The sequence below is a fragment of the Camelus ferus genome, chromosome 5, assembly GCF_009834535.1.
Source record: "Camelus ferus isolate YT-003-E chromosome 5, BCGSAC_Cfer_1.0, whole genome shotgun sequence".
In the NCBI taxonomy this organism is placed as follows: domain Eukaryota; kingdom Metazoa; phylum Chordata; class Mammalia; order Artiodactyla; family Camelidae; genus Camelus; species Camelus ferus.
Window position 1 is genome coordinate 51083763 of NC_045700.1, and position 18541 is coordinate 51102303.

Consider the following 18541-nt stretch of genomic DNA (forward strand, 5'->3'; position numbering starts at 1 on the left):
GAAACCACAGAGAGCAAAACTGCAGATAAGCAGTGGCTACTGTCAAAATTTAGAAGCAGGAAACTTAGGAATGTAGGGGGTAGACCAGTGAGACAGGAAGCTACAATGAATGCAGAATCACAGTGATTTGGAAAGACCATCAGCCTCAGAACACTGGAAGGCCTTGAGTCTGAACTTGACTCGCTAAGCAAGGAAGAGTTTGTAGCGAAGTACTTTCAATGTAAAAAATGACACTAGCAGAACTATATTCAGAAAGGGGCATCTAGCTAGAGTGAATAATTAGGAGGCTCCTGACTACAGGAAAAGAGAATCCAAGTAACAGATAGGGGATGAGAAAGAGAGGGTGCACTCCTGACTCAGGGAGTGCAGAAGTATCAGAGAAAGAGGACGTGGAGAGAGGGGGTAGAAACAGTTTCCAGGAACAGTAGCCATGAAGGTGAAAAGCTGGAAAGGGATATAACTTTAAGGGAATAGGTTTTATTAAATGGAAGGGATGTTATAGGCAACAGCAAAGAGTCAGAAGTAGCAGCGATTTTCAGGCTGTGTATCAGACAGAAGTCAGGGGAAGAAACAGATCCTCAGTGGGTGGGGTGAAGGTGGGGAGGAAATGACAAATGTTGAAAAAGATAATACAAATTATATGGTACATTCATACATTACTGGTGGCACTATAATTGTAAAAAAAAAAACCAGAAAGCAAAATATATATATAAACATTGAAAACTTTATAACCATTTACCCAAATCTGCCCTGGAGAATTTTTGTGTAGGTAATAATACGAAAGAAAGATAAAAGCTTTCATGTACAAAGATGTTCACCACAGTGTTATGTAAAATGGTAAAAAAGTTGAAAAATCTAGATTCTCAACCAAAGGAAAAAGATAATTTGACTGGGCACCCACTGAATAGAAAGCTTAGCAAACTAATTTGAATGGGATGGTATTCAAATTTACGACATGGAAATTTACACAGAAAAAATGGTTGCTAGAACAGATATAATTCTGCTTTGAACTGCAAGAGCACAGTTATATCTCGATAACAACAGCAATTACGAGAATAATCACAGGTGTCTTCACGTTCAGTCCTCAGGGGTACTCTGTGATGAGACTCCTCTATGTCCATTCTATGGATCAGGAAACTGAGATTCTGGGCCATTAAGGAATTTCCCCCAAATCACAAATCCAGTCATCTGGAGACCTGGCATTCCTTGGGGGGCTGTGTTTTACCCTAGAGCCTGTGTGCTTAGCAACCTTGCCATTGTCTTCATCCTAAATAACTCTGGTTCTTTCAGCCAGCTGCAAACACAGCACTAATGAAACCATTTTTTAACATGATAGAGACAAAATAATGTATGTGTACATTTCTCTCTTTTAACTGGATTTTGCCTAGGTAGAGTCATAAACACATTTCCTCTGTATTTTTTACCATCAATTTTTTATTCCATGAAAGATGCTAATGATTATTTTAATATTTTCATGAAGCTAGATGTTCAATGAGTATAATACCTGAATATTAGTTTTATTTTCTTTGGGGCCACAATTTGGAGGGAAAAAAACCACCTGTGTTCATTATTTATGAATGAAAACGTAAGGTTACTTAATACAGACTTGATTTTGATTTTACCAGCACACATTTATTCTTTAAGTTGTGATCCATGAAAATGTTAACGAGACACCTTAATTTTATTTGGCCCTCATTCTCAGCAATATTTCTCTCTGCCATGATAGAAAAGAAACAGAATTATCAGAAACACCCAGATAATTATGTTAGAAAGCTGTGAGACAAATGTGCACATTGTCCCTTGAGAATTTTCATTAGAACATCTTTGCACCAGAAGACACTTGCTCAACACATTTTTATTTATACCACTTAAAAATACATACTCTGGTAAGAAGAAATTACCTTCAGCTTTTCCTCCAGCTCTGTGAGAGAGCTACATAATTCAGTAACAGATTCAAGGACCTCCTTGTGTTTGGCCACTATTTTCTCAGCACATTTCTGTCCTTCCTCAAAACCTGGGGAGAAAGGATAAAATTATATTTAAAAGTAAAATCCTTAGCAGGGAAAAAAAAAGTCCCAGGCAAGAACTTATCTCCCCAGTGTCCAGTTGTAAGGGCTGGTAGATAGTAAATGCTTAATAAAGACTTGTTGAACAGATAAATACATACATACATATATACATACATACATAAAGCCATTTTTGAAAAAACCAAGTATTCTAGAAAAACTGTCACATTTGCTGTGCCACGTTAATTTTATGTAACCCAAATAGTGTTGCCATATGAGTATTCTTAAAGCTCCATTCTGATCAGTTCTCTTCTTTTCAGAACATTCAGTGGTTCTTCACTACATAGAAGAGCCTACATTCAAGGCTCCCCATGATATGGTTTCAACCTGCCTCTCTCAAAAGTATGTCACCCTAACTTTCTCACCTATTTCATCTCTGGCCAAACTCAACCAGCAACTCTTCCCCACAGCCACTGAGTATTCTTTCCTGTACTGGGAAGGCCCTCCCCCACCTCCCTATTTCTGCTTGACAAATCCTACTCACTCTTCAAGGTCTACCTCAAATGCCGACATCTTTGTGAAAGTGTTCTGAACCTTTCCCAACTGGATTTTACCTCTCCTTGTTGGAATGATATTACGAAGACCTAGCATGGGGCGAGTGCTTATTATTGCCTGTGGCTCAGCACTTTATATGCATTAGTTAACATAATCCTCCTCTGATAGGTTCTATTGCATTTCCTAGTGAGGAAACTGAGGCACAAAGGAATCTCCTCAGGTGACCCAGACAATGACTGGAGGAGTAGAGATTTAAACCTGGACTACTGGACTCCACAGTTTAGGCTAAACTAGTATTGCACATTGTTATGGGCTGAAATGTGTCCCTCCTAAAATTAATATGCTGAAGCCCCAATTCCCAGTATCTCAGAATATCACCATATTTGGAGATGAGGTCTTTAAAAGGTGATTAAATTAAAAAGAGGCTATTAGGGTGGGGCCCCAAACCAATATGATGATGTCTGTATATGAAGAGGGAGAGACACTGGGGAAATAGGGGTTCTTGTGCACAGAGGGACGTCCATGTGAAGAGGCAGCAAGAGGAGAGAAGCCTCAGCGGAAATCAACTCTATTAGCACCTTGATCTGAGACGTCCAGCCTCCAGAACTGTGAGGAAATAAATTTATGGTGTTTAAGCCACGCAGTCTATGGTATTTTGTTACAGCAGCTCGAGCAAACTAATACACGCATTTTATACCTTTCTCATTGCATTTACTATATTGTGATTTCTAGGCATAGATTGGATTCTTGAATGATGGAACTAGGTCTTATATGTCTTTATATCAATCACAGCTCCTGGTACATAATGTGTACTCACACATTTTTTTTTAGATAAATTTATTTGCATTAAAATTCTGGGTTCAATAATGCCTGGGTGGCCAGCAAAAGTTGATATAATATTCCTAAAGTATCTTACTTGATGAAAAAAATTTAAAATCCATAGTGGATAAAGACCCATGCCATTCATTTATTCATTTAGTGGGTCACTTATTCATCAAATATTTGTTAAGCACCTGTATGAAACATGAAGCAGTGAACTAACAGGCAAAATCTCATCTCTTAAGGAGCTTTTACTCTGGAAGGGAACAACAGACAAATAACTACACAATATGTCAGCTGGTGATGAGGGCCAGGAATACAAACAAAGCAGGATATGGGATTGTGTGTGATGGGAAGGTAACATAACTTTTATGGGGTCTTTGTGAGTACTTACCATGTGCTGAAATTGAATAGGCACTGAAATATAGTGATAAAACACACTTTCCTTGCCCTCAGGAGCTTATGGTCAGTGGAGCAGACAAATGAAAAGGTGATTATGCTACAGTGTGAAAAATACAATAATAGAGGAAAACATAAACCATTCTACAGGAGCCAAGTGTCTCCAGAATTTTTTAGTGCACTTATACAGTAACTACAGTACGAATGAAACATCACATTCATTTCTGTTAATTTTCAATCTATATAAAATCTGTATTTTATTATTTTTATATTTCTACCCTTCTCCTTTGGAAAATCATTAATAATTTATTCTCAATAATGTAATATTAGGTATTGCATATCTATTGTCCTACAAAATTTTTATGGCTATCCATAGATAGTGCTTCAGGTACGAGAGAAAATGTTCATCTAGCAGCAGCTGCAGGCAGCCAAATGAAGCATTTCACAGCACCTGCTGCTGTCTTCTTCTGGGGCTAGATTTGCCCAATCACCAGGAATTACTCTTAGCCTCAGAGTTAACACTGTCAGGGAATTCATGAAACTTATTCCTCTGCACCCTCAAGGACTGTCACCAACCAAAGGCCTTTTAAATGGTGGCCTCCTTCAGAGAGAAAGACTTCTCAGATCGACAGTCACAGAGAAGAGGAAAGCCAACCTGGGAGATGATAATTTGGGTTCTTCCATTCACTCCACAAGTGAGAGGAAGATGAGGGGAAATCTTCCAGCTCTCTTATATCCATGAACCATAACCCTCATAGAAATGAGAGGACTGTAGACTTCAGTCTTAGCTTTCTACCTACCTAAACTATTATGGGAATTTTGTATGTTTTTTGAGGAATCACTCCAGTGGAAATTAGATTTTTTTTTGTCTGCATAAGCTGAGTACTGTTCTGGTTTTATTACCCTGAAGATGAATGGCTGGGACGGGGGAAGAAAAGAGAATAGAGAAGGAGGGTCTACAAACGGTCATTAGAGATCCACAGGCTTCATCTCCTGCAGCCAGGGGCGCCTTCCTCTACTCCCCACTGGTCACTTTCGTTCCTCTCGGAACCCTTTCCCTGAATAGGCTGGTGGAGTGAGGACCCTGAGGTCTTGTCACGCTCTGCCTTCTGCTGGATTAGGTTCACTACAGATTCATTCAATGGTGAATCACTAGGTATCTTACAAGAGACCTCACCATATAAGCACTGAGCGAGGTCACTGATCTCCTGAATCCTTTCTTCTTGCTGAGGCACTGAGGGTGTGATAAACTTTTGGAACTGCTGGTGGAGAACTTCCACAGCTGCCTTTGTCGTGCACTCTGTGGCGTATTTTCCAACTCTTACAACTGTAGCACTTGCATCTTCATACCAAAAGTGACACTAAATTAAAATGGGACAAAACATAGATTAAAGAGACACCGTCCTTCCAAAGTTCTTCATTTTGACCACTGAAGTATCAAATTCCAATTTCCTCAACATTTATATTCACATTAGTGGGAACTCCCGGAGGCCTAATATAGAAAAGATCAAAACATGGTCATATACTTTTGCACTTGGAAATGAGAGTCAGATAAGAAAGAAGTATGGAAATTCGTTTGATTTTCCAGCCTCCCTAGATGTGCCTGAAGCATAATTCCTAAAATGAATGCTGCAGGCTTACAAGAACAGGCAGTATGAAAAGCATATGGCGCTAAAAAGAATCCAAATGTCAGCTAAAGGAAAGAGCGCAAACACACAAATCCAGCCTCATTAATTGAAATCATTAACACACGGATGAAGTATTGCCCAAATAACACTCCAATAAACAAATTCCCTTTTAAGAATAAGATTTAGTCTACAGATTGAGGAAATATCACTTGAAGAATAGCCTTTAAACTCTTCTTAATAGAAAATAGTCATATTTTCAAAGCACAGTGGAGAATTGAGACAGTTTCTCACCAAAAATAAGTAACTGTGATGGAAGAAATGTGTCTGAGCAAGGCCAGAATCACTTAGGCTGAGTGAGAAATAGAAACACATGACTCTGTTAGGAGCTGGCTTTAAATAAATGCCACAGAAGTACAGCGAACCTATACATCAGATACACAAGAATGATAATCACGGTCCTCCTTAATGTGCTGTGAAGTCTAAAAGCTCTATTGCATTTGTGGTAGAGAGAGATGTTTTCTATCTCAGAATAATGGCTACAAAGAACACTCAGGAACTTCAACTGTAGAGTTTCTTCAATATGAAGTGTGCAAATAACTTTATCTTGTCACATTTCATATAATTTATGTATACCTTTCCATTTATCCTCTTGACAAAAACAAAATAACACCAATAACAATTTTTGTACCTGAAAAATCCAAGTATCACCTTTCTTTCTAAACATTTTCAAAATCTGTGAAATAAAAAGTCATTTTGAGTAGTTTAACAGATATCCAGCAATTCCTTGATGGTTAAACATCTTGAGTTGATGAGGTTATGGAGAAATGAGAACCTCTCTTATGGTGCTGGTAAGAAGAATAAATTAGTAAAATCTTCCACAATCAAAACCTTGTAACATGCATCCCTTTTGGCCCAGCAATCCTACTTTAGGAAATTATCCTAAGGAAATAATCATGAAAAGGAACATGATGCATGAATTTAATGACAATAATAGCTAATGCCGCATTGTTTTAAAGCAGCAGAGTAATTTTAAAAAGTAGTATTACAACACGGATAACGTTACAACAAGAAGAGGATACCTCTTCTATCAACTCCTGGAGATGCTCAGTCAGGTCCAAATTCTTCCTGTAATCTGTCACAACTTTGTCAAACTCATCCACATTTTTCTGCAAATCCTTCATGGCTTCTGAAAGGACATTTGCTTTATCATTTGGATAATTTAAGAAAAAAGTTTTATTCTCAACTTTTCCCATTTTCCTTTTCAAAACCTGTGCAAAACAAACATTTTAAAATGACATTCAATTTTTATTTCCAAGGCTAGTTAGTGATGAAATATTGAGGGGGAAAACTTGGAAAAACTTTTATATCTTCCTCCATTATGATATGTTAAAGTCATAATTCTTAAAATACATTTTGGAAAGAATGCATTTTCCTCCAGATAGTTTATTGATTCAGCATTCAGCAAACATGTATAAAATTGACTATACACCAGGATCTAGTCCATATTTTGAGAATGATACTATGAGTTTTTAAAAAGACAGTGATCATAAAATGAAATATTTTACTGTCTTTAATTAGCTCACTGTCTCCTGAGAAAGGCACTCAAATAATCTAGCCAGGATATGAGATAATCAAGGAAGGTATAAGGGGCTGCAGGAGCAGTGGAGGAAGTTCCTGACATAGGTGGGTGCAAGGAAAGAAAGCAGGGTGTACAAAAGCAGGGGGTATGCGTGCGTGTGTGCATGCGTGCGTGCGTGTGTGTGTCAAGAATAGAAATAGTGAGGCTGGGCAGGTTTGGCAGAAATCATTCTGGAGCTACTTCAAGAGATAAATCAATGTAATGTATTTTACATGAAGTACCCAATTGTTACAAAAATTGAAAACATTCTTTTCAGTCCTAATGCTCTAAAAAAGCCCCAGGGTTAGATACCTAGAATTGACATGTAAACATTTGCAATCATTGTAGTAGCACACACACACATACTTTCTCATTACCTGTAATTTTTCAGCATACATATCAACTTGTTGAATTTGATATTTAAGAGTCTTCAGATTTCGAGCTTTTTCATTCTTTTTAGTGTAATTAAACTTCAAATTGTTGAATTTCTTTTTGATGTCTTTGAATGACTCTTTGAGCTGCAGTTCAATAAGAAGAAAGAGGTGATTTTCTTAAAATGAGAATCCTAATATTCACTTGCAATAAATCAAAATAGCTACACTTCAAAATATTCATAACCTTCAAAATGTATTCAGAGTGACTTTCAATAGAAAATAAGTCTGCTAAGTGAATGAATAATGTGAATCTAGACATATCCCCAAAATATAGGTAATTATAAATTGTTCTTAGTATTTTTTAATTTGTAATTTATAATTAATATTATAGTTACAGAACATCCTTTGGCCTTCAAACAAGAAAGTTTTTAACATATCATACATTACCAACAATACTAATTTTCGTATTCGAATTAATTTGACACCATTTTCCAACTCATTCTGTTCTCTGTGTACTAACATTTGTCTCAGATCCTTCCATAGTGTAATACTCTTACACCCATCGTGAATACATTTATTAAGGCTCCAAGGAGCTGTTCATGTTGCAGAGGTCAATGGAGTGTTGACATTTAGACCAATGAGGACATTAGTGGGGTGAAAGGTGACACCCAACATGAGAACCAGCAGTAGGAAAAGGACTTTATTTGCCCAAATTCAGTTACAAAATTTTTTCACAGGCAGTTTCCAGAAGAGATTTACTTTTTAGAGACAAGCCATTAACTTCAAAGGTCCCTCAAAAATGGAATGTAAAATGCCAATTGCTACTGATGGTGGCCATGCTAACTTGTGTATCAACAGAGTATATGGCTATCCACTGAAAACGGCTTAGATTATGACTTTCTTAAGAACAAACAGTTCAACTTTACCAGTGAACCAAACTTCTAAGCCGTCTAGTTCCATTAACCACACCGCTTTCTGTGCCCTTCTCCATATTCAAGAAGGATAAACATATTGACAGGCAGCTCACTCTTCATATTATCAGCAATGAGAAGTACAGGGAAAACATAAACCTTCTCAGATTATATGGAAGCATTTAACAGCCAAGAATGAACAATGTCACGGTTGATAAATTTGAGCTATGACAAGAAAAGTCAGAAAGACATTAAAATTCTTTTCAAAGACAGCAAATAAATTATTTGGGAGGGAATAAAGGCTGTGCACATGCTGGAGTATAGACTTACAATACAGAGAAATATATCTTCCCTAGAAAATGCCTGCTTTCTCAAATGCTTATTTCAAATTCTGCATATTGTAAAAACAAAACCTTGACCTTTATCTCCACTTCCTGAAGACAATGATCTATAAAGCCCCCGCCAAACTGCATACATGGAAATTATTACACTAATGCAATTTTTGTACCTGCCACACCTATACTTAAACAGTGTTGCTTATTTTATAAGATAAATGAAGTTGTTGAACATTAGTTTTAAATTATAAGGCCAGAGACCACATAAAACATTCAAACTGATAAATCGGTAATATTCCAAAGGAGTGGAAGGAACTATAGCTTTAAAATTTGAAAATGATTTCTCTATTAGAACTCAGGAAAATATTTAAAAGATCGTATTCAATTGAAATAAATCATTAATATTTAAACTCTTTGACATTTGATGTTTTAATATGCACATATTTGATATTAGTGGGAAAGGACAAATGAGGTCAATTTTACAGGATTGAGATGTAAAGGGACCACTGTTGGTTAATCACATAAAACTCTGGCAGGAACTTTTTTTTCCTGAAGTCATAATCTGCAACTAATTACTACCACATCTGAGGAAACCAGAGATTCTTGCATTAAAAAGCATGTCCTCAGTAGGGAGTTCCTGTCTAGTGAGTACAGAGTTTCCATTTGGGATGATGAAAACGTTCTGGAAATGAACAGTGGTGATGGTCGTATAAGAATGTGAACGTGCATAATCTCACTTAACTGGACCCTTAAAATGGTTAAAGTGGTAAATTTTATATTATGTTTATTTTACTACAGTTAAAAATAGAAGTTTTATTTTTAATAAAAATAAAATAAAAATGAAAATGAAAAGAAAAAACACGGTCACTAACATGTATCCATTGGAAAATAAAATTTTATAGTCTCTTTTCCCTGTTTCTGGAACATACTATATATTATAAACGTCAGTCTAAAGAAAGGAAGAGGAGCTCTGTCATCAACCTGATAACCACTGGGTCACATCTGCTTGTTTAAATGGGAAAAATCAACATCTATTTGAAAACCACATGCTGAACGAAGAAAGGCTGAGCCTTAACACTTTAATTCGAAGCCATGACATTTTAAGAATACTTTAGGTTAAGAAATTTAAGACTGATAAATGATGAGTCTGATTTTATTTCCGCTGGCCTCAGAAGGTATGCACTTCCACTGAAGATGATTTATAAGGCCAAAGTATGTTCATGCGTTATGGGTATGTGAAATGAGATCAGTTTCTTTCTGACACATGAGCTCCTTTGACAAAGTTGCTGGCACTTTTCTCTTTGGAGCCCACTGGAAATCCATTTTAAATCCTGTGCCTTTCCCAACTCAAATTCAGGGTGACAGCAGATGCAAGGGACGGTAGCAGGCAGGAATGACCTCCAGCAACTAGATTTTCAGAAAAATCTAGCCGTGCCTGATTTTCTTACCTACACATTCCAATATGAAAACCTAACTTCCCATCTAATCCCCACATAACTTGTGATCATATTTTTAAAGGAACTGAGTGCCACGGTTGCCCGGCTGTGGCATCATTGTTCACGCAGCTGTTTCTAACTTTAGTTAGCTCGTCAACAATGGGGAATGGTGGCGATGGCTAAGACAACTGCTCCGCAGGAGCCCAGAAACAGGAAAAGACACCCAAAGCCTGGGGCAAGAGAAAGTTTACCCTCTTCAAAATCTTTCAACAGTGTTCTAATTCATACTAACAAAATTTCTGAAAGTCATAAGAAAATCAGGAGAAAGATATTTTTTCCAATGAATAGTGTGATTTTCCTATCTCTCCACTTGTTCAGCTCCTCCATATTTGCTGCGGAATAAGCAGATTGATTTATTATATCTAGAATTGGAAACAAAAATCATTAAGACTTTAAGACTAGTTCTTTTGAAACTAGCAGAATGAGCATCTTCTCCAAATTTCCCAGGGAGCAGTAGGCCCCTCTCAGGGTCAGGAATAAGTGAAACTTCCTTGAGAAGAAGCAGAAGAGAACGAGAGGGACAAAAACGAGGCTGGCTTGCTATTTTTAGTCTTGACGGAGCTGGTTGAGGCCACTTTGGCACATGAATGTATTATTTGCGAGTCTGTGGCTGGCCAACCTGATTTATGGCAGGGACATGGGACATTTTAAAACTAAGAAAATGTATTTAAAACAAAAGCCTTTCGTTGGAACTATGACCCATGATTGGCCAGAAGCAAAAATACAAAACAAGTAGTCCATTTCTCTTAATGTCTATTTCACAAGCTTCATTCCTCACCCACCATTTTGTCCACTCCAGAAAAAAGAAAAAACAGCTTTCTGATGCTCATTTCCAGAAACAGAAAGAAGGATGCAACCGTATCACTTCCCAGGGATGCTTGCATTGGAAAGGAAGGGACTCAAAGACTCATAATTTAACCTGAATGACTCGCTACAATTATTAACGGTAGAACATGTAGCCTTCAGTGCTGGGGAGACTTGGGGACGAGACTTTCTTGGCCTCCTTCCAAACAGCAACCACACGGCTATCTTCCTGTGCTAACGACCAGTCTTGCAAAAGCAGGAAGTGGGGAAGCTTGGAAAGAGAAGACAATTGCTGCATTTTAAATGGAAGATGGCAGCCTATCTCAGTAATAGTTACTTTATCCACTCTACAAGTGTTGTGTGTTCATAATATATTTCAGTTTCATTTTCTGGACATGAGAGCTGTGATTTTAACCTTCAGCTCTCTATCTTCTTCAGCAAGAAGAGTCATTTTGCAAATGTTAAACACCAAACTTTGAACAGATCTTAACCCCATGGATGGACATTTTCAGAGCAAATTATAACCTTTTCTGTCCTCTCACCTAGAGCATCCAAATGGACTCACAGTGGGGCCTAGTAATGAGCACTGGTGACTGGCAGGTCCCCTGGGCTTTAAGTTGCCCTAGACTCTTAGTTTGCTGAGGACTTCTGTCTTCTTATGTATGGCCTGGCACACAGTAGCTACATGATGATATTTGTTGAATGATGACAATTAGGGGTTTTTTTCCTTAAAATGGTGAGTTAAGACCACCAATCTGGAAAATAATAATTATCTGTACTACACCATACTGCAGCCCCATCAGGGGTTTTGCCCACCTATACCCTCTTTTTTCTCCTTCCTTTCCTGCCAGTTGATGTCTGTCTGTAGCCATTCTGTCAATAGCAAAGCACCAAACAGTATCAGGAAGTTAAATTTTATTAGTTGTGTATATATATCTCTGTGGCACTATTTCCCTATACTAATTTACTGCTTCTAATCTTCTTTATCTTCTTGGAGCTTAGATAAACCACTTACTCAAATTGACAAAAGAATCCATGTGACTGGAACAAAAGACTCTGACATACGGAATACATATATATATATTTATCTCCATCCCTTTTCTGTTTCCTTCCTGATGGGTAAGATGTTGCTACAGTGTAAAAATTTCAGGCTGAAGTAATATAATTATATGAAAGCTTCTGTTCACAAAATTTATTTTGAGAAAATGAATACCAATCCATTCTGTCATTACTGTTCTTTTCAGCAAAGTAATTGTTTGTGACCCATAATGAGGCTCCAGTGACAAATTTCCATTAACATCATGTAAATGTGAAAGTAATTTTTTTGGTCAGGTTGCAAGAAGAAAACATGCTCAATATTAACTTACTACTTTTCTAAAGAAGACGTGTAAAGAGTAAGTAACTGATGGTGTTCTGTCATGTAATGTGGCAGAGAACCTCTCTAATGCTTTGTGTATTAACAACTTACTTATATTGCCCGGCAAGAAGATGTACACTGAGATTCAACATTCTTGCCTACAAATGTACCTTTGTGTGAAACGGGGAGAAAAAACTCCGCAAAATCTGGTAGTCTGAGGACTGTGTTTTCTAGTAGTCATGGAGAAAATGAGGTCTTACAATTAACTATGTGTTATATACTATATAAAATTAGAAAATAATAACATGTTATTCAAAGACAATCAAGGAACAAAACCATGGCTCTTTGCCTTTAAGGAATATTATATCACATTTTAAAAAATCACATTTAGAACACCTCGTTTTATTTTGCCTCGAGGTACTGAGTCTTTTTCTGTGGCCTTTAGTGCAGTTAAAACCATCTAAGTTAGTTGTGGCATCTTCAAGAAAGTAAGAAAGTAATCTTGGTTGAAATAACCAAATGAACTGTACTATTATATCAGATCATATGAACAGCTTGTAACAAATATGCTAGAAAATAAAGATGAGGAGGAAGCAGAGTGAAAGGATATATTTAGCATCAGACCATGCAGTAGTTGAAATGGGCTCAAACATCAACTGAATGGTGAACCCTGAGTTTAACAGGTGACATTTGGCACCCAACAATTGAGCCTCTAGCCCAAAGCTGATGCCCTGAAACAGTGTGAGCAGGAACCCCTCAGTCCTGAAGCACACCACTCAAGTGAAAACAGTATATACCTCAGTCTTCTCATCTAAGAAATGAAGATCCTCCCAAATCAATTGCAACTCAGAGTCAGTAAACTTCCAAGAAGCACTTTAAATGCATGGGAAGCATAACGTGTTTTAAAATCAACTTAAAAAATCAAATGCTGTGCTTGGTCTAGTTTCCCGGTGGGGCATCTGACTCTATTTTTTTATACCAAAAAAATTAGTGTAACATATTGCTTTTAATTTTACATAGTGTTTTAAGTACTTATACCAAATGCTAATTATGATAATAATAATAAAAAATATCTAGGTGTCAAATATTATTGCAACTAAAATTTGGCTCTGATGTTCACAATACAAACTAGGACACACTATCTTTATTTTACTAAAGGGCACTGAAAAATATTCCTTCTGATGATTTTCCCATTAGGCTTGTGGTTGGAAAGCCCAGGTTGTGCATGATATACTGTGACATGCCTTCTCTATCTCTACAAGTAAGGAAAGGGGGAAAGGGCCAAAAATTTTCAAAGATCCTTTAAATACAAAACAGTAACCTACATCAAAGATTGGTTGAATTTGAAGTTGAAGTAAATAGGAAGAATCGCTCTCTTACTACTTGAGATCATGTTACAGTGATATCTGATTCCTAAATCAAACCCGCACGTATCTGGTTTCTTGTTCCTGTTATGGTACAGGCAATCCTGGGATGTCCCTACTGTGACTGGAAGGGACATCTGTCTTCCCAGCCCACTGGCTCCCAGCACAGGCTCATCACGATACAGCCCTGTAAATAGCAAGACTGTGGGAAGGGCCTGACAGGGAGACCCAGCTCTATAAATGCCACAGAGCTTCAGGAAGGGGGACACTGAGCCTCAGCAGCTGGGAATAAGCCTTAGCCTGCTCTCTTGTGGTTTCACCAAAACAGGGCCGAACATCACAGCCAGGAGAGAGATTTTCAGCAAGGAAAGTTTTAAAAAGTTTTCCAAAATAAGATGAAGAAAAAGAGGAGGAAGAGAAAGGGGGAAGGTAGGGGAAGAGGAGGAGAAGACAGAAGATAAGTTCGGGGAAAGATGGTAAACAAATCACTTCCATGACTGTGAATCTAAATTTTATAGCCTTGGGAAGAAATAAGACTGCTTTCTTCAAGGAGCCCTGGCTGAAGCGTTAACTGCACACAGAGGCCATTCTACCACAGAGGGCAGGCTACACGAGGGGTTTAACCCTGAGTGGAGTAAGAGTCTCTAGCCCACAGTGACCCCCTGGGGCACAGACTCTGAGCAGAAACTCTCCAGTCCTGCTGAACTGAAAACCGTTTTTGATGTCAGTTCCTGTTTCCCTCCTGCTGAATGGGATCCAAGTGGCCTCTCCTGCCCTCCCCCTTTTCCTTTCCTCCCAGCCATGCTCCCTTCCTACACTTGCCTGTGGACGATAAATGCGCTAGACCACGGTTTGAGTTTAGTTACTTATACTCACGTCCATGCCCTCATGTTGTTTGATAATATTGGTTACTCACTGGACCTAGACTGTATAAACTAGGCATAAACAAAATGATTCAAGAAGGTTCACCACTTCTTTTTCCCTCCACTCACTTTCCTAAGGGACTTGTGATTATTGGACTCAGAAACCCCTTGCTCTAAAAGGAGATAAATCTGGAATTATGGTACCTTCTACTCTGCTGTCCATTCCAGTCAGGAACCAGGACCCTTGCTGCCCTATGTTTCTCTCCCAGAACAATCAAACCTCCAAATGGAAAGTTTAAGTAGGGGAGGGTGGTGGTTGTGGCTCAGGACACATCTGGGGGTTGGGGGAGTGGGTTGAATTGAGGGAGAGGAGGTGGAATTATGTGCGTGGGGGGTGCATGGACTCGGAGGATACCTTTCATCTGGTACTTCTTTTTCTCCAGGAGTTGTTTTGCCAGAGAAGCCACTCAAGTTTGAGTAAATATGAAACCAGCCACTTGACTTTGGTGATAACACTTTGTAGCCTCTGAGGCAGCAGGCCTGCTCCCCTCTGGCCCTTAGCACTTGCTTCATCATGAGTCAACAGTACTTAAATAGAATCAGCAGGCAGGAGCTGGCCGCACCCGGAGGGTGTCACCCTTCTGCCCATGAGGGCTGTACCCACTCAAGCAAAACAACTGCTCTAAGCGTTTGCGGGGGAGAGGAGGACAAACAAAAAAACCCAATACTACATTCTAGGTTTTCTATGCACTGACAACATACTGATTTCATCAACTGTGAGAGCTTAATGTTTACTCAGACTTTCTGAGCCCTGAGACCACTGCTTGGTGAATTAAAGGTCAAGGGTGAAAAGAAAGGGTCCTGATTCACTCCGGGTGTGTGTGTGACACACACGTGGATTCTGAGACATATGCTTTAGGTTCAGAGTGGCTTTGGGCGCTGTGCCAGTTCCCACCTCGCTTATCTCGTCCCTTGTGGTGCAGAACTCCACGCCGCGGGCCAGAGCCCGTTCAGAGTCCTCGGCCCGGGCTCGCCACTGTAGACCATCCTGCTCCAGGAGGTCTAGCTGCTGCTGCAGGTTCTTGGCAGAAACATTACAGCAGTTCTAAAAGTGAAAGAGAAGTGGCATCGATGAAGGGAACGGCAAAACAGCAAGGAAACCAATGTGTTATTCACCTGCATTGTGAAACTCACAAAGGACATTAAAAAATGGGCTCCGGATTTACTTATCATAAGCATCTCTGCATATGATTTCAGACAGAAACCAGACACTCAACACCCAATCCTGGGAAAGACAAACCCTCACATTTCCAGTCTTAAAACTTCAGTTTTAAAGATTTGCTCATCACATCGAACTCCCCAGAGACACCATTCATTATAAGGTATAATTTTTACTTCAAAAGGCATAAAATATGCATTAGAAACATTTGGCTTCTGCACTATAATTTTCCTGTCAAGTTGAGCTTAACCTCAGCTTCATTATGCAAGTGCTCCAATCTTTCTCAGCACAGAGGGCTGCCAAGGCCAAGGCCAAGGCCAGACTTGGAGAACAATTTACATTATTCGTGCAAAATGAGACGTCTTACTTGTTTTCTTCCTTTTTAAAATAAATTTACTAATAAAATTAAACTTTTTAAAAAGAAAATTTCTTCTTAGTAAAAACAGATTCTATTAATGGCGACAGATATTTTGTATTTCTATGTCTTTCAGTTAAAAAAATACTTTGGATACACTGCATACCATATAATTTAGTGGATATCTTAAATGAACTTTGAAATAAAATTGGCCATTATGATTTTTCTTAATATTATACATATTGGGTAGAATTAACATAACTTTTTCTTCTCTCAAATTAAGAACTTGGAAATGGATTTTTTTAAAAAAATCAGAGCCCAATGTGTTATTTATGAAAATTCAATCTGAAATTATTTCCATCTCTCTTAGGCTCCTTGGTAAAGTCACTCCAGTGGATTCAAGCAGGCCCAACGACTAGTTTCCAGAGCCCTGGGTACAGCCAGGATGCTTACTGTTCAAAGCCCAGAGCCACTCTGGGCTTTTATGGATAAAGAAGCTTCTCTAAGACCAAATCCTTCATTTATAAAATGAAGGTCCTGGGCCCGATGATGTCTAGGATTCCTTTCAGGTCTGACATGCTAAAGCAGCATCGTCCAATGGAAATACAACATGAGCCACATAAATAATTTAAAATTTTCTAGCAGTCATACTAAAAAGTGAAAAAGAAACGGATGAAAGTAATTTTCATAATATAGTTTATTTAATCCAATTTGTCCAACTACATCATTTTAACATGTAACCAAATATTAAAAATACTAAAATGACTTTTTTTGTACTAAGTCTTTGAAATTAAGTGTGTATTTCACACTTAGAGCATATCTCAACTATTGCTAAATTTCTATCAGAAACACTTGATCTATACTTAAATCTCACAGAGTTTATAGTTTAAAAAGTAGAGTTGCATTCCCAAATTGTTTCCAATATACTTAAAACTTTGACAGTAACTATTTTGGGTATTGGTTTTAAATTAAAATTAATTAAAATTAAATAAAATTAAAAATTTAGTTCCTTAGTTGCATTAGGCATATTTCAAATATGAAAAATCAACTGCCATTATAGAATGCACAGCTCTGTAATTTTTAAAATTAGCATGAAATAGATGTATTAAACAAGACTTTTTAAATCAGATTTTTCTCCTTAAAATGTTTTTCTTTGAATGTGGTAGAAATCCACCACAAATAAGTATCCCAATGGTTTAATGTATTTTTTTTAATTTAACATATACCGGGCAGTCTGCCTGGTTTCTTCCATACTACAACTCAACTCCCAGCTATAATTAGGTACAAATGATGGTGTTCTAGGTAGCTTACGGGCCGCTGCACAGATGAGATGACATCCACCCCCAAGGAAAGGGCCAGTTTATAGAGATGGTCTGCGTGTGCCTGCTTTTCCCGAGAGCGACTGAGGAGAAGCTGGGCAGTGTAAGCATCATCCATTTCCTCTGGCTCCTCCAGAAACTCCAGTTCTCTTGATCTGAAGAGTTGTCCCAGCTGGAATTTAGGGCATTAACACTTAACCTGGGGTTCATATTTTTATGAAGGCAGATTTTTTTTTTATTGAAGTACAAATGATGTATAATATTGTATGTTATAGGTGAATATAGTGATTCACAATTTTTAAAGTTTATACTCCATTTATAGTTATTATAAAATATTGGCTATATTCCCTCTGTTGTACAATATGTCTTTGTAGCTTATTTTATACCTAATAGTTTGTACCTCTTAATCCCCTACCCCTATACTGCTTTCACCCCTGCTCCCCAACTGGTAACCACTAGTTTGTTCTCTGTACCTATGAGTCTGTTTCTTTTTCGTTATATTCACTAGTTTGTTGTATTTTTTAGATTCCACATGTAAGTGATATCATACAGTACTTGTCTTTCTCAAAGACAGAGCTTTTTAAAGAATGCTTATTTTCCATAACATTTAACTAGCTGGTCAACTGCTGACAAGCCCATCTAAAATTATTAGTATTATAGACAAATAAGTGTTAACAATGCTGCAAATCAGTAGGGTAAAATTGAAAGGCTAACACTGTCAGTTCTATTAAAGAAGAAAACACTCTCTTTGCTCATAACCTAAAACCTTAGCAAGATGTCAGCCTGTTATCTGAGTAAAGTCAGAGGCTGTTTTCAAGAGATTTCAATACGTCTCCATTTTCTATTAATAGAAGCTAATCACTATGAAGTTTTAGTGAGCGCTCTATGATATCTGGTACTTGAGATATAAAAAACAATTTTTTTGTTTTCTTCCCTCATAGAGCTTACACTTGATTTAGGGGAACAAAAGTAATTAAGAATCAAGGAGCTAAAAATGACAGATGTACGGAATAAACAATAAGATTTGAGGAATTTAGAAGAGAAAAAAATCACTCCAAGTGAGGTAGTGTTGTTAGGCGGAGGGTTTAGAAGGTAGAGAGTGCAGAGGGGGACCTGTTA

At 37.9% G+C, this 18541-nt stretch overlaps 1 protein-coding gene across 8 annotated transcripts in view; it reads right to left on the reverse strand.

Moving 5' to 3' along the window:
- Positions 1-18541, reverse strand: part of CCDC141 (coiled-coil domain containing 141) — a 195146-nt gene that overhangs the window by 16311 nt on the left and 160294 nt on the right. For all 8 annotated transcript variants that reach the window (XR_004319964.1, XM_032479842.1, XM_032479840.1 and 5 more), the window contains 6 exons: positions 17415-17594; positions 15485-15634; positions 7403-7543; positions 6487-6675; positions 4957-5140; positions 1902-2014 (listed from right to left, as the gene is read on the reverse strand). Coding sequence is in view for 7 of the 8 variants with exons in the window: in XM_032479842.1 (XP_032335733.1) it covers positions 1902-2014; positions 4957-5140; positions 6487-6675; positions 7403-7543; positions 15485-15634; positions 17415-17594 (957 nt within the window). In the remaining variant the exon portion in view is untranslated. The remainder of the gene's footprint in view (positions 1-1901; positions 2015-4956; positions 5141-6486; positions 6676-7402; positions 7544-15484; positions 15635-17414; positions 17595-18541) is intronic.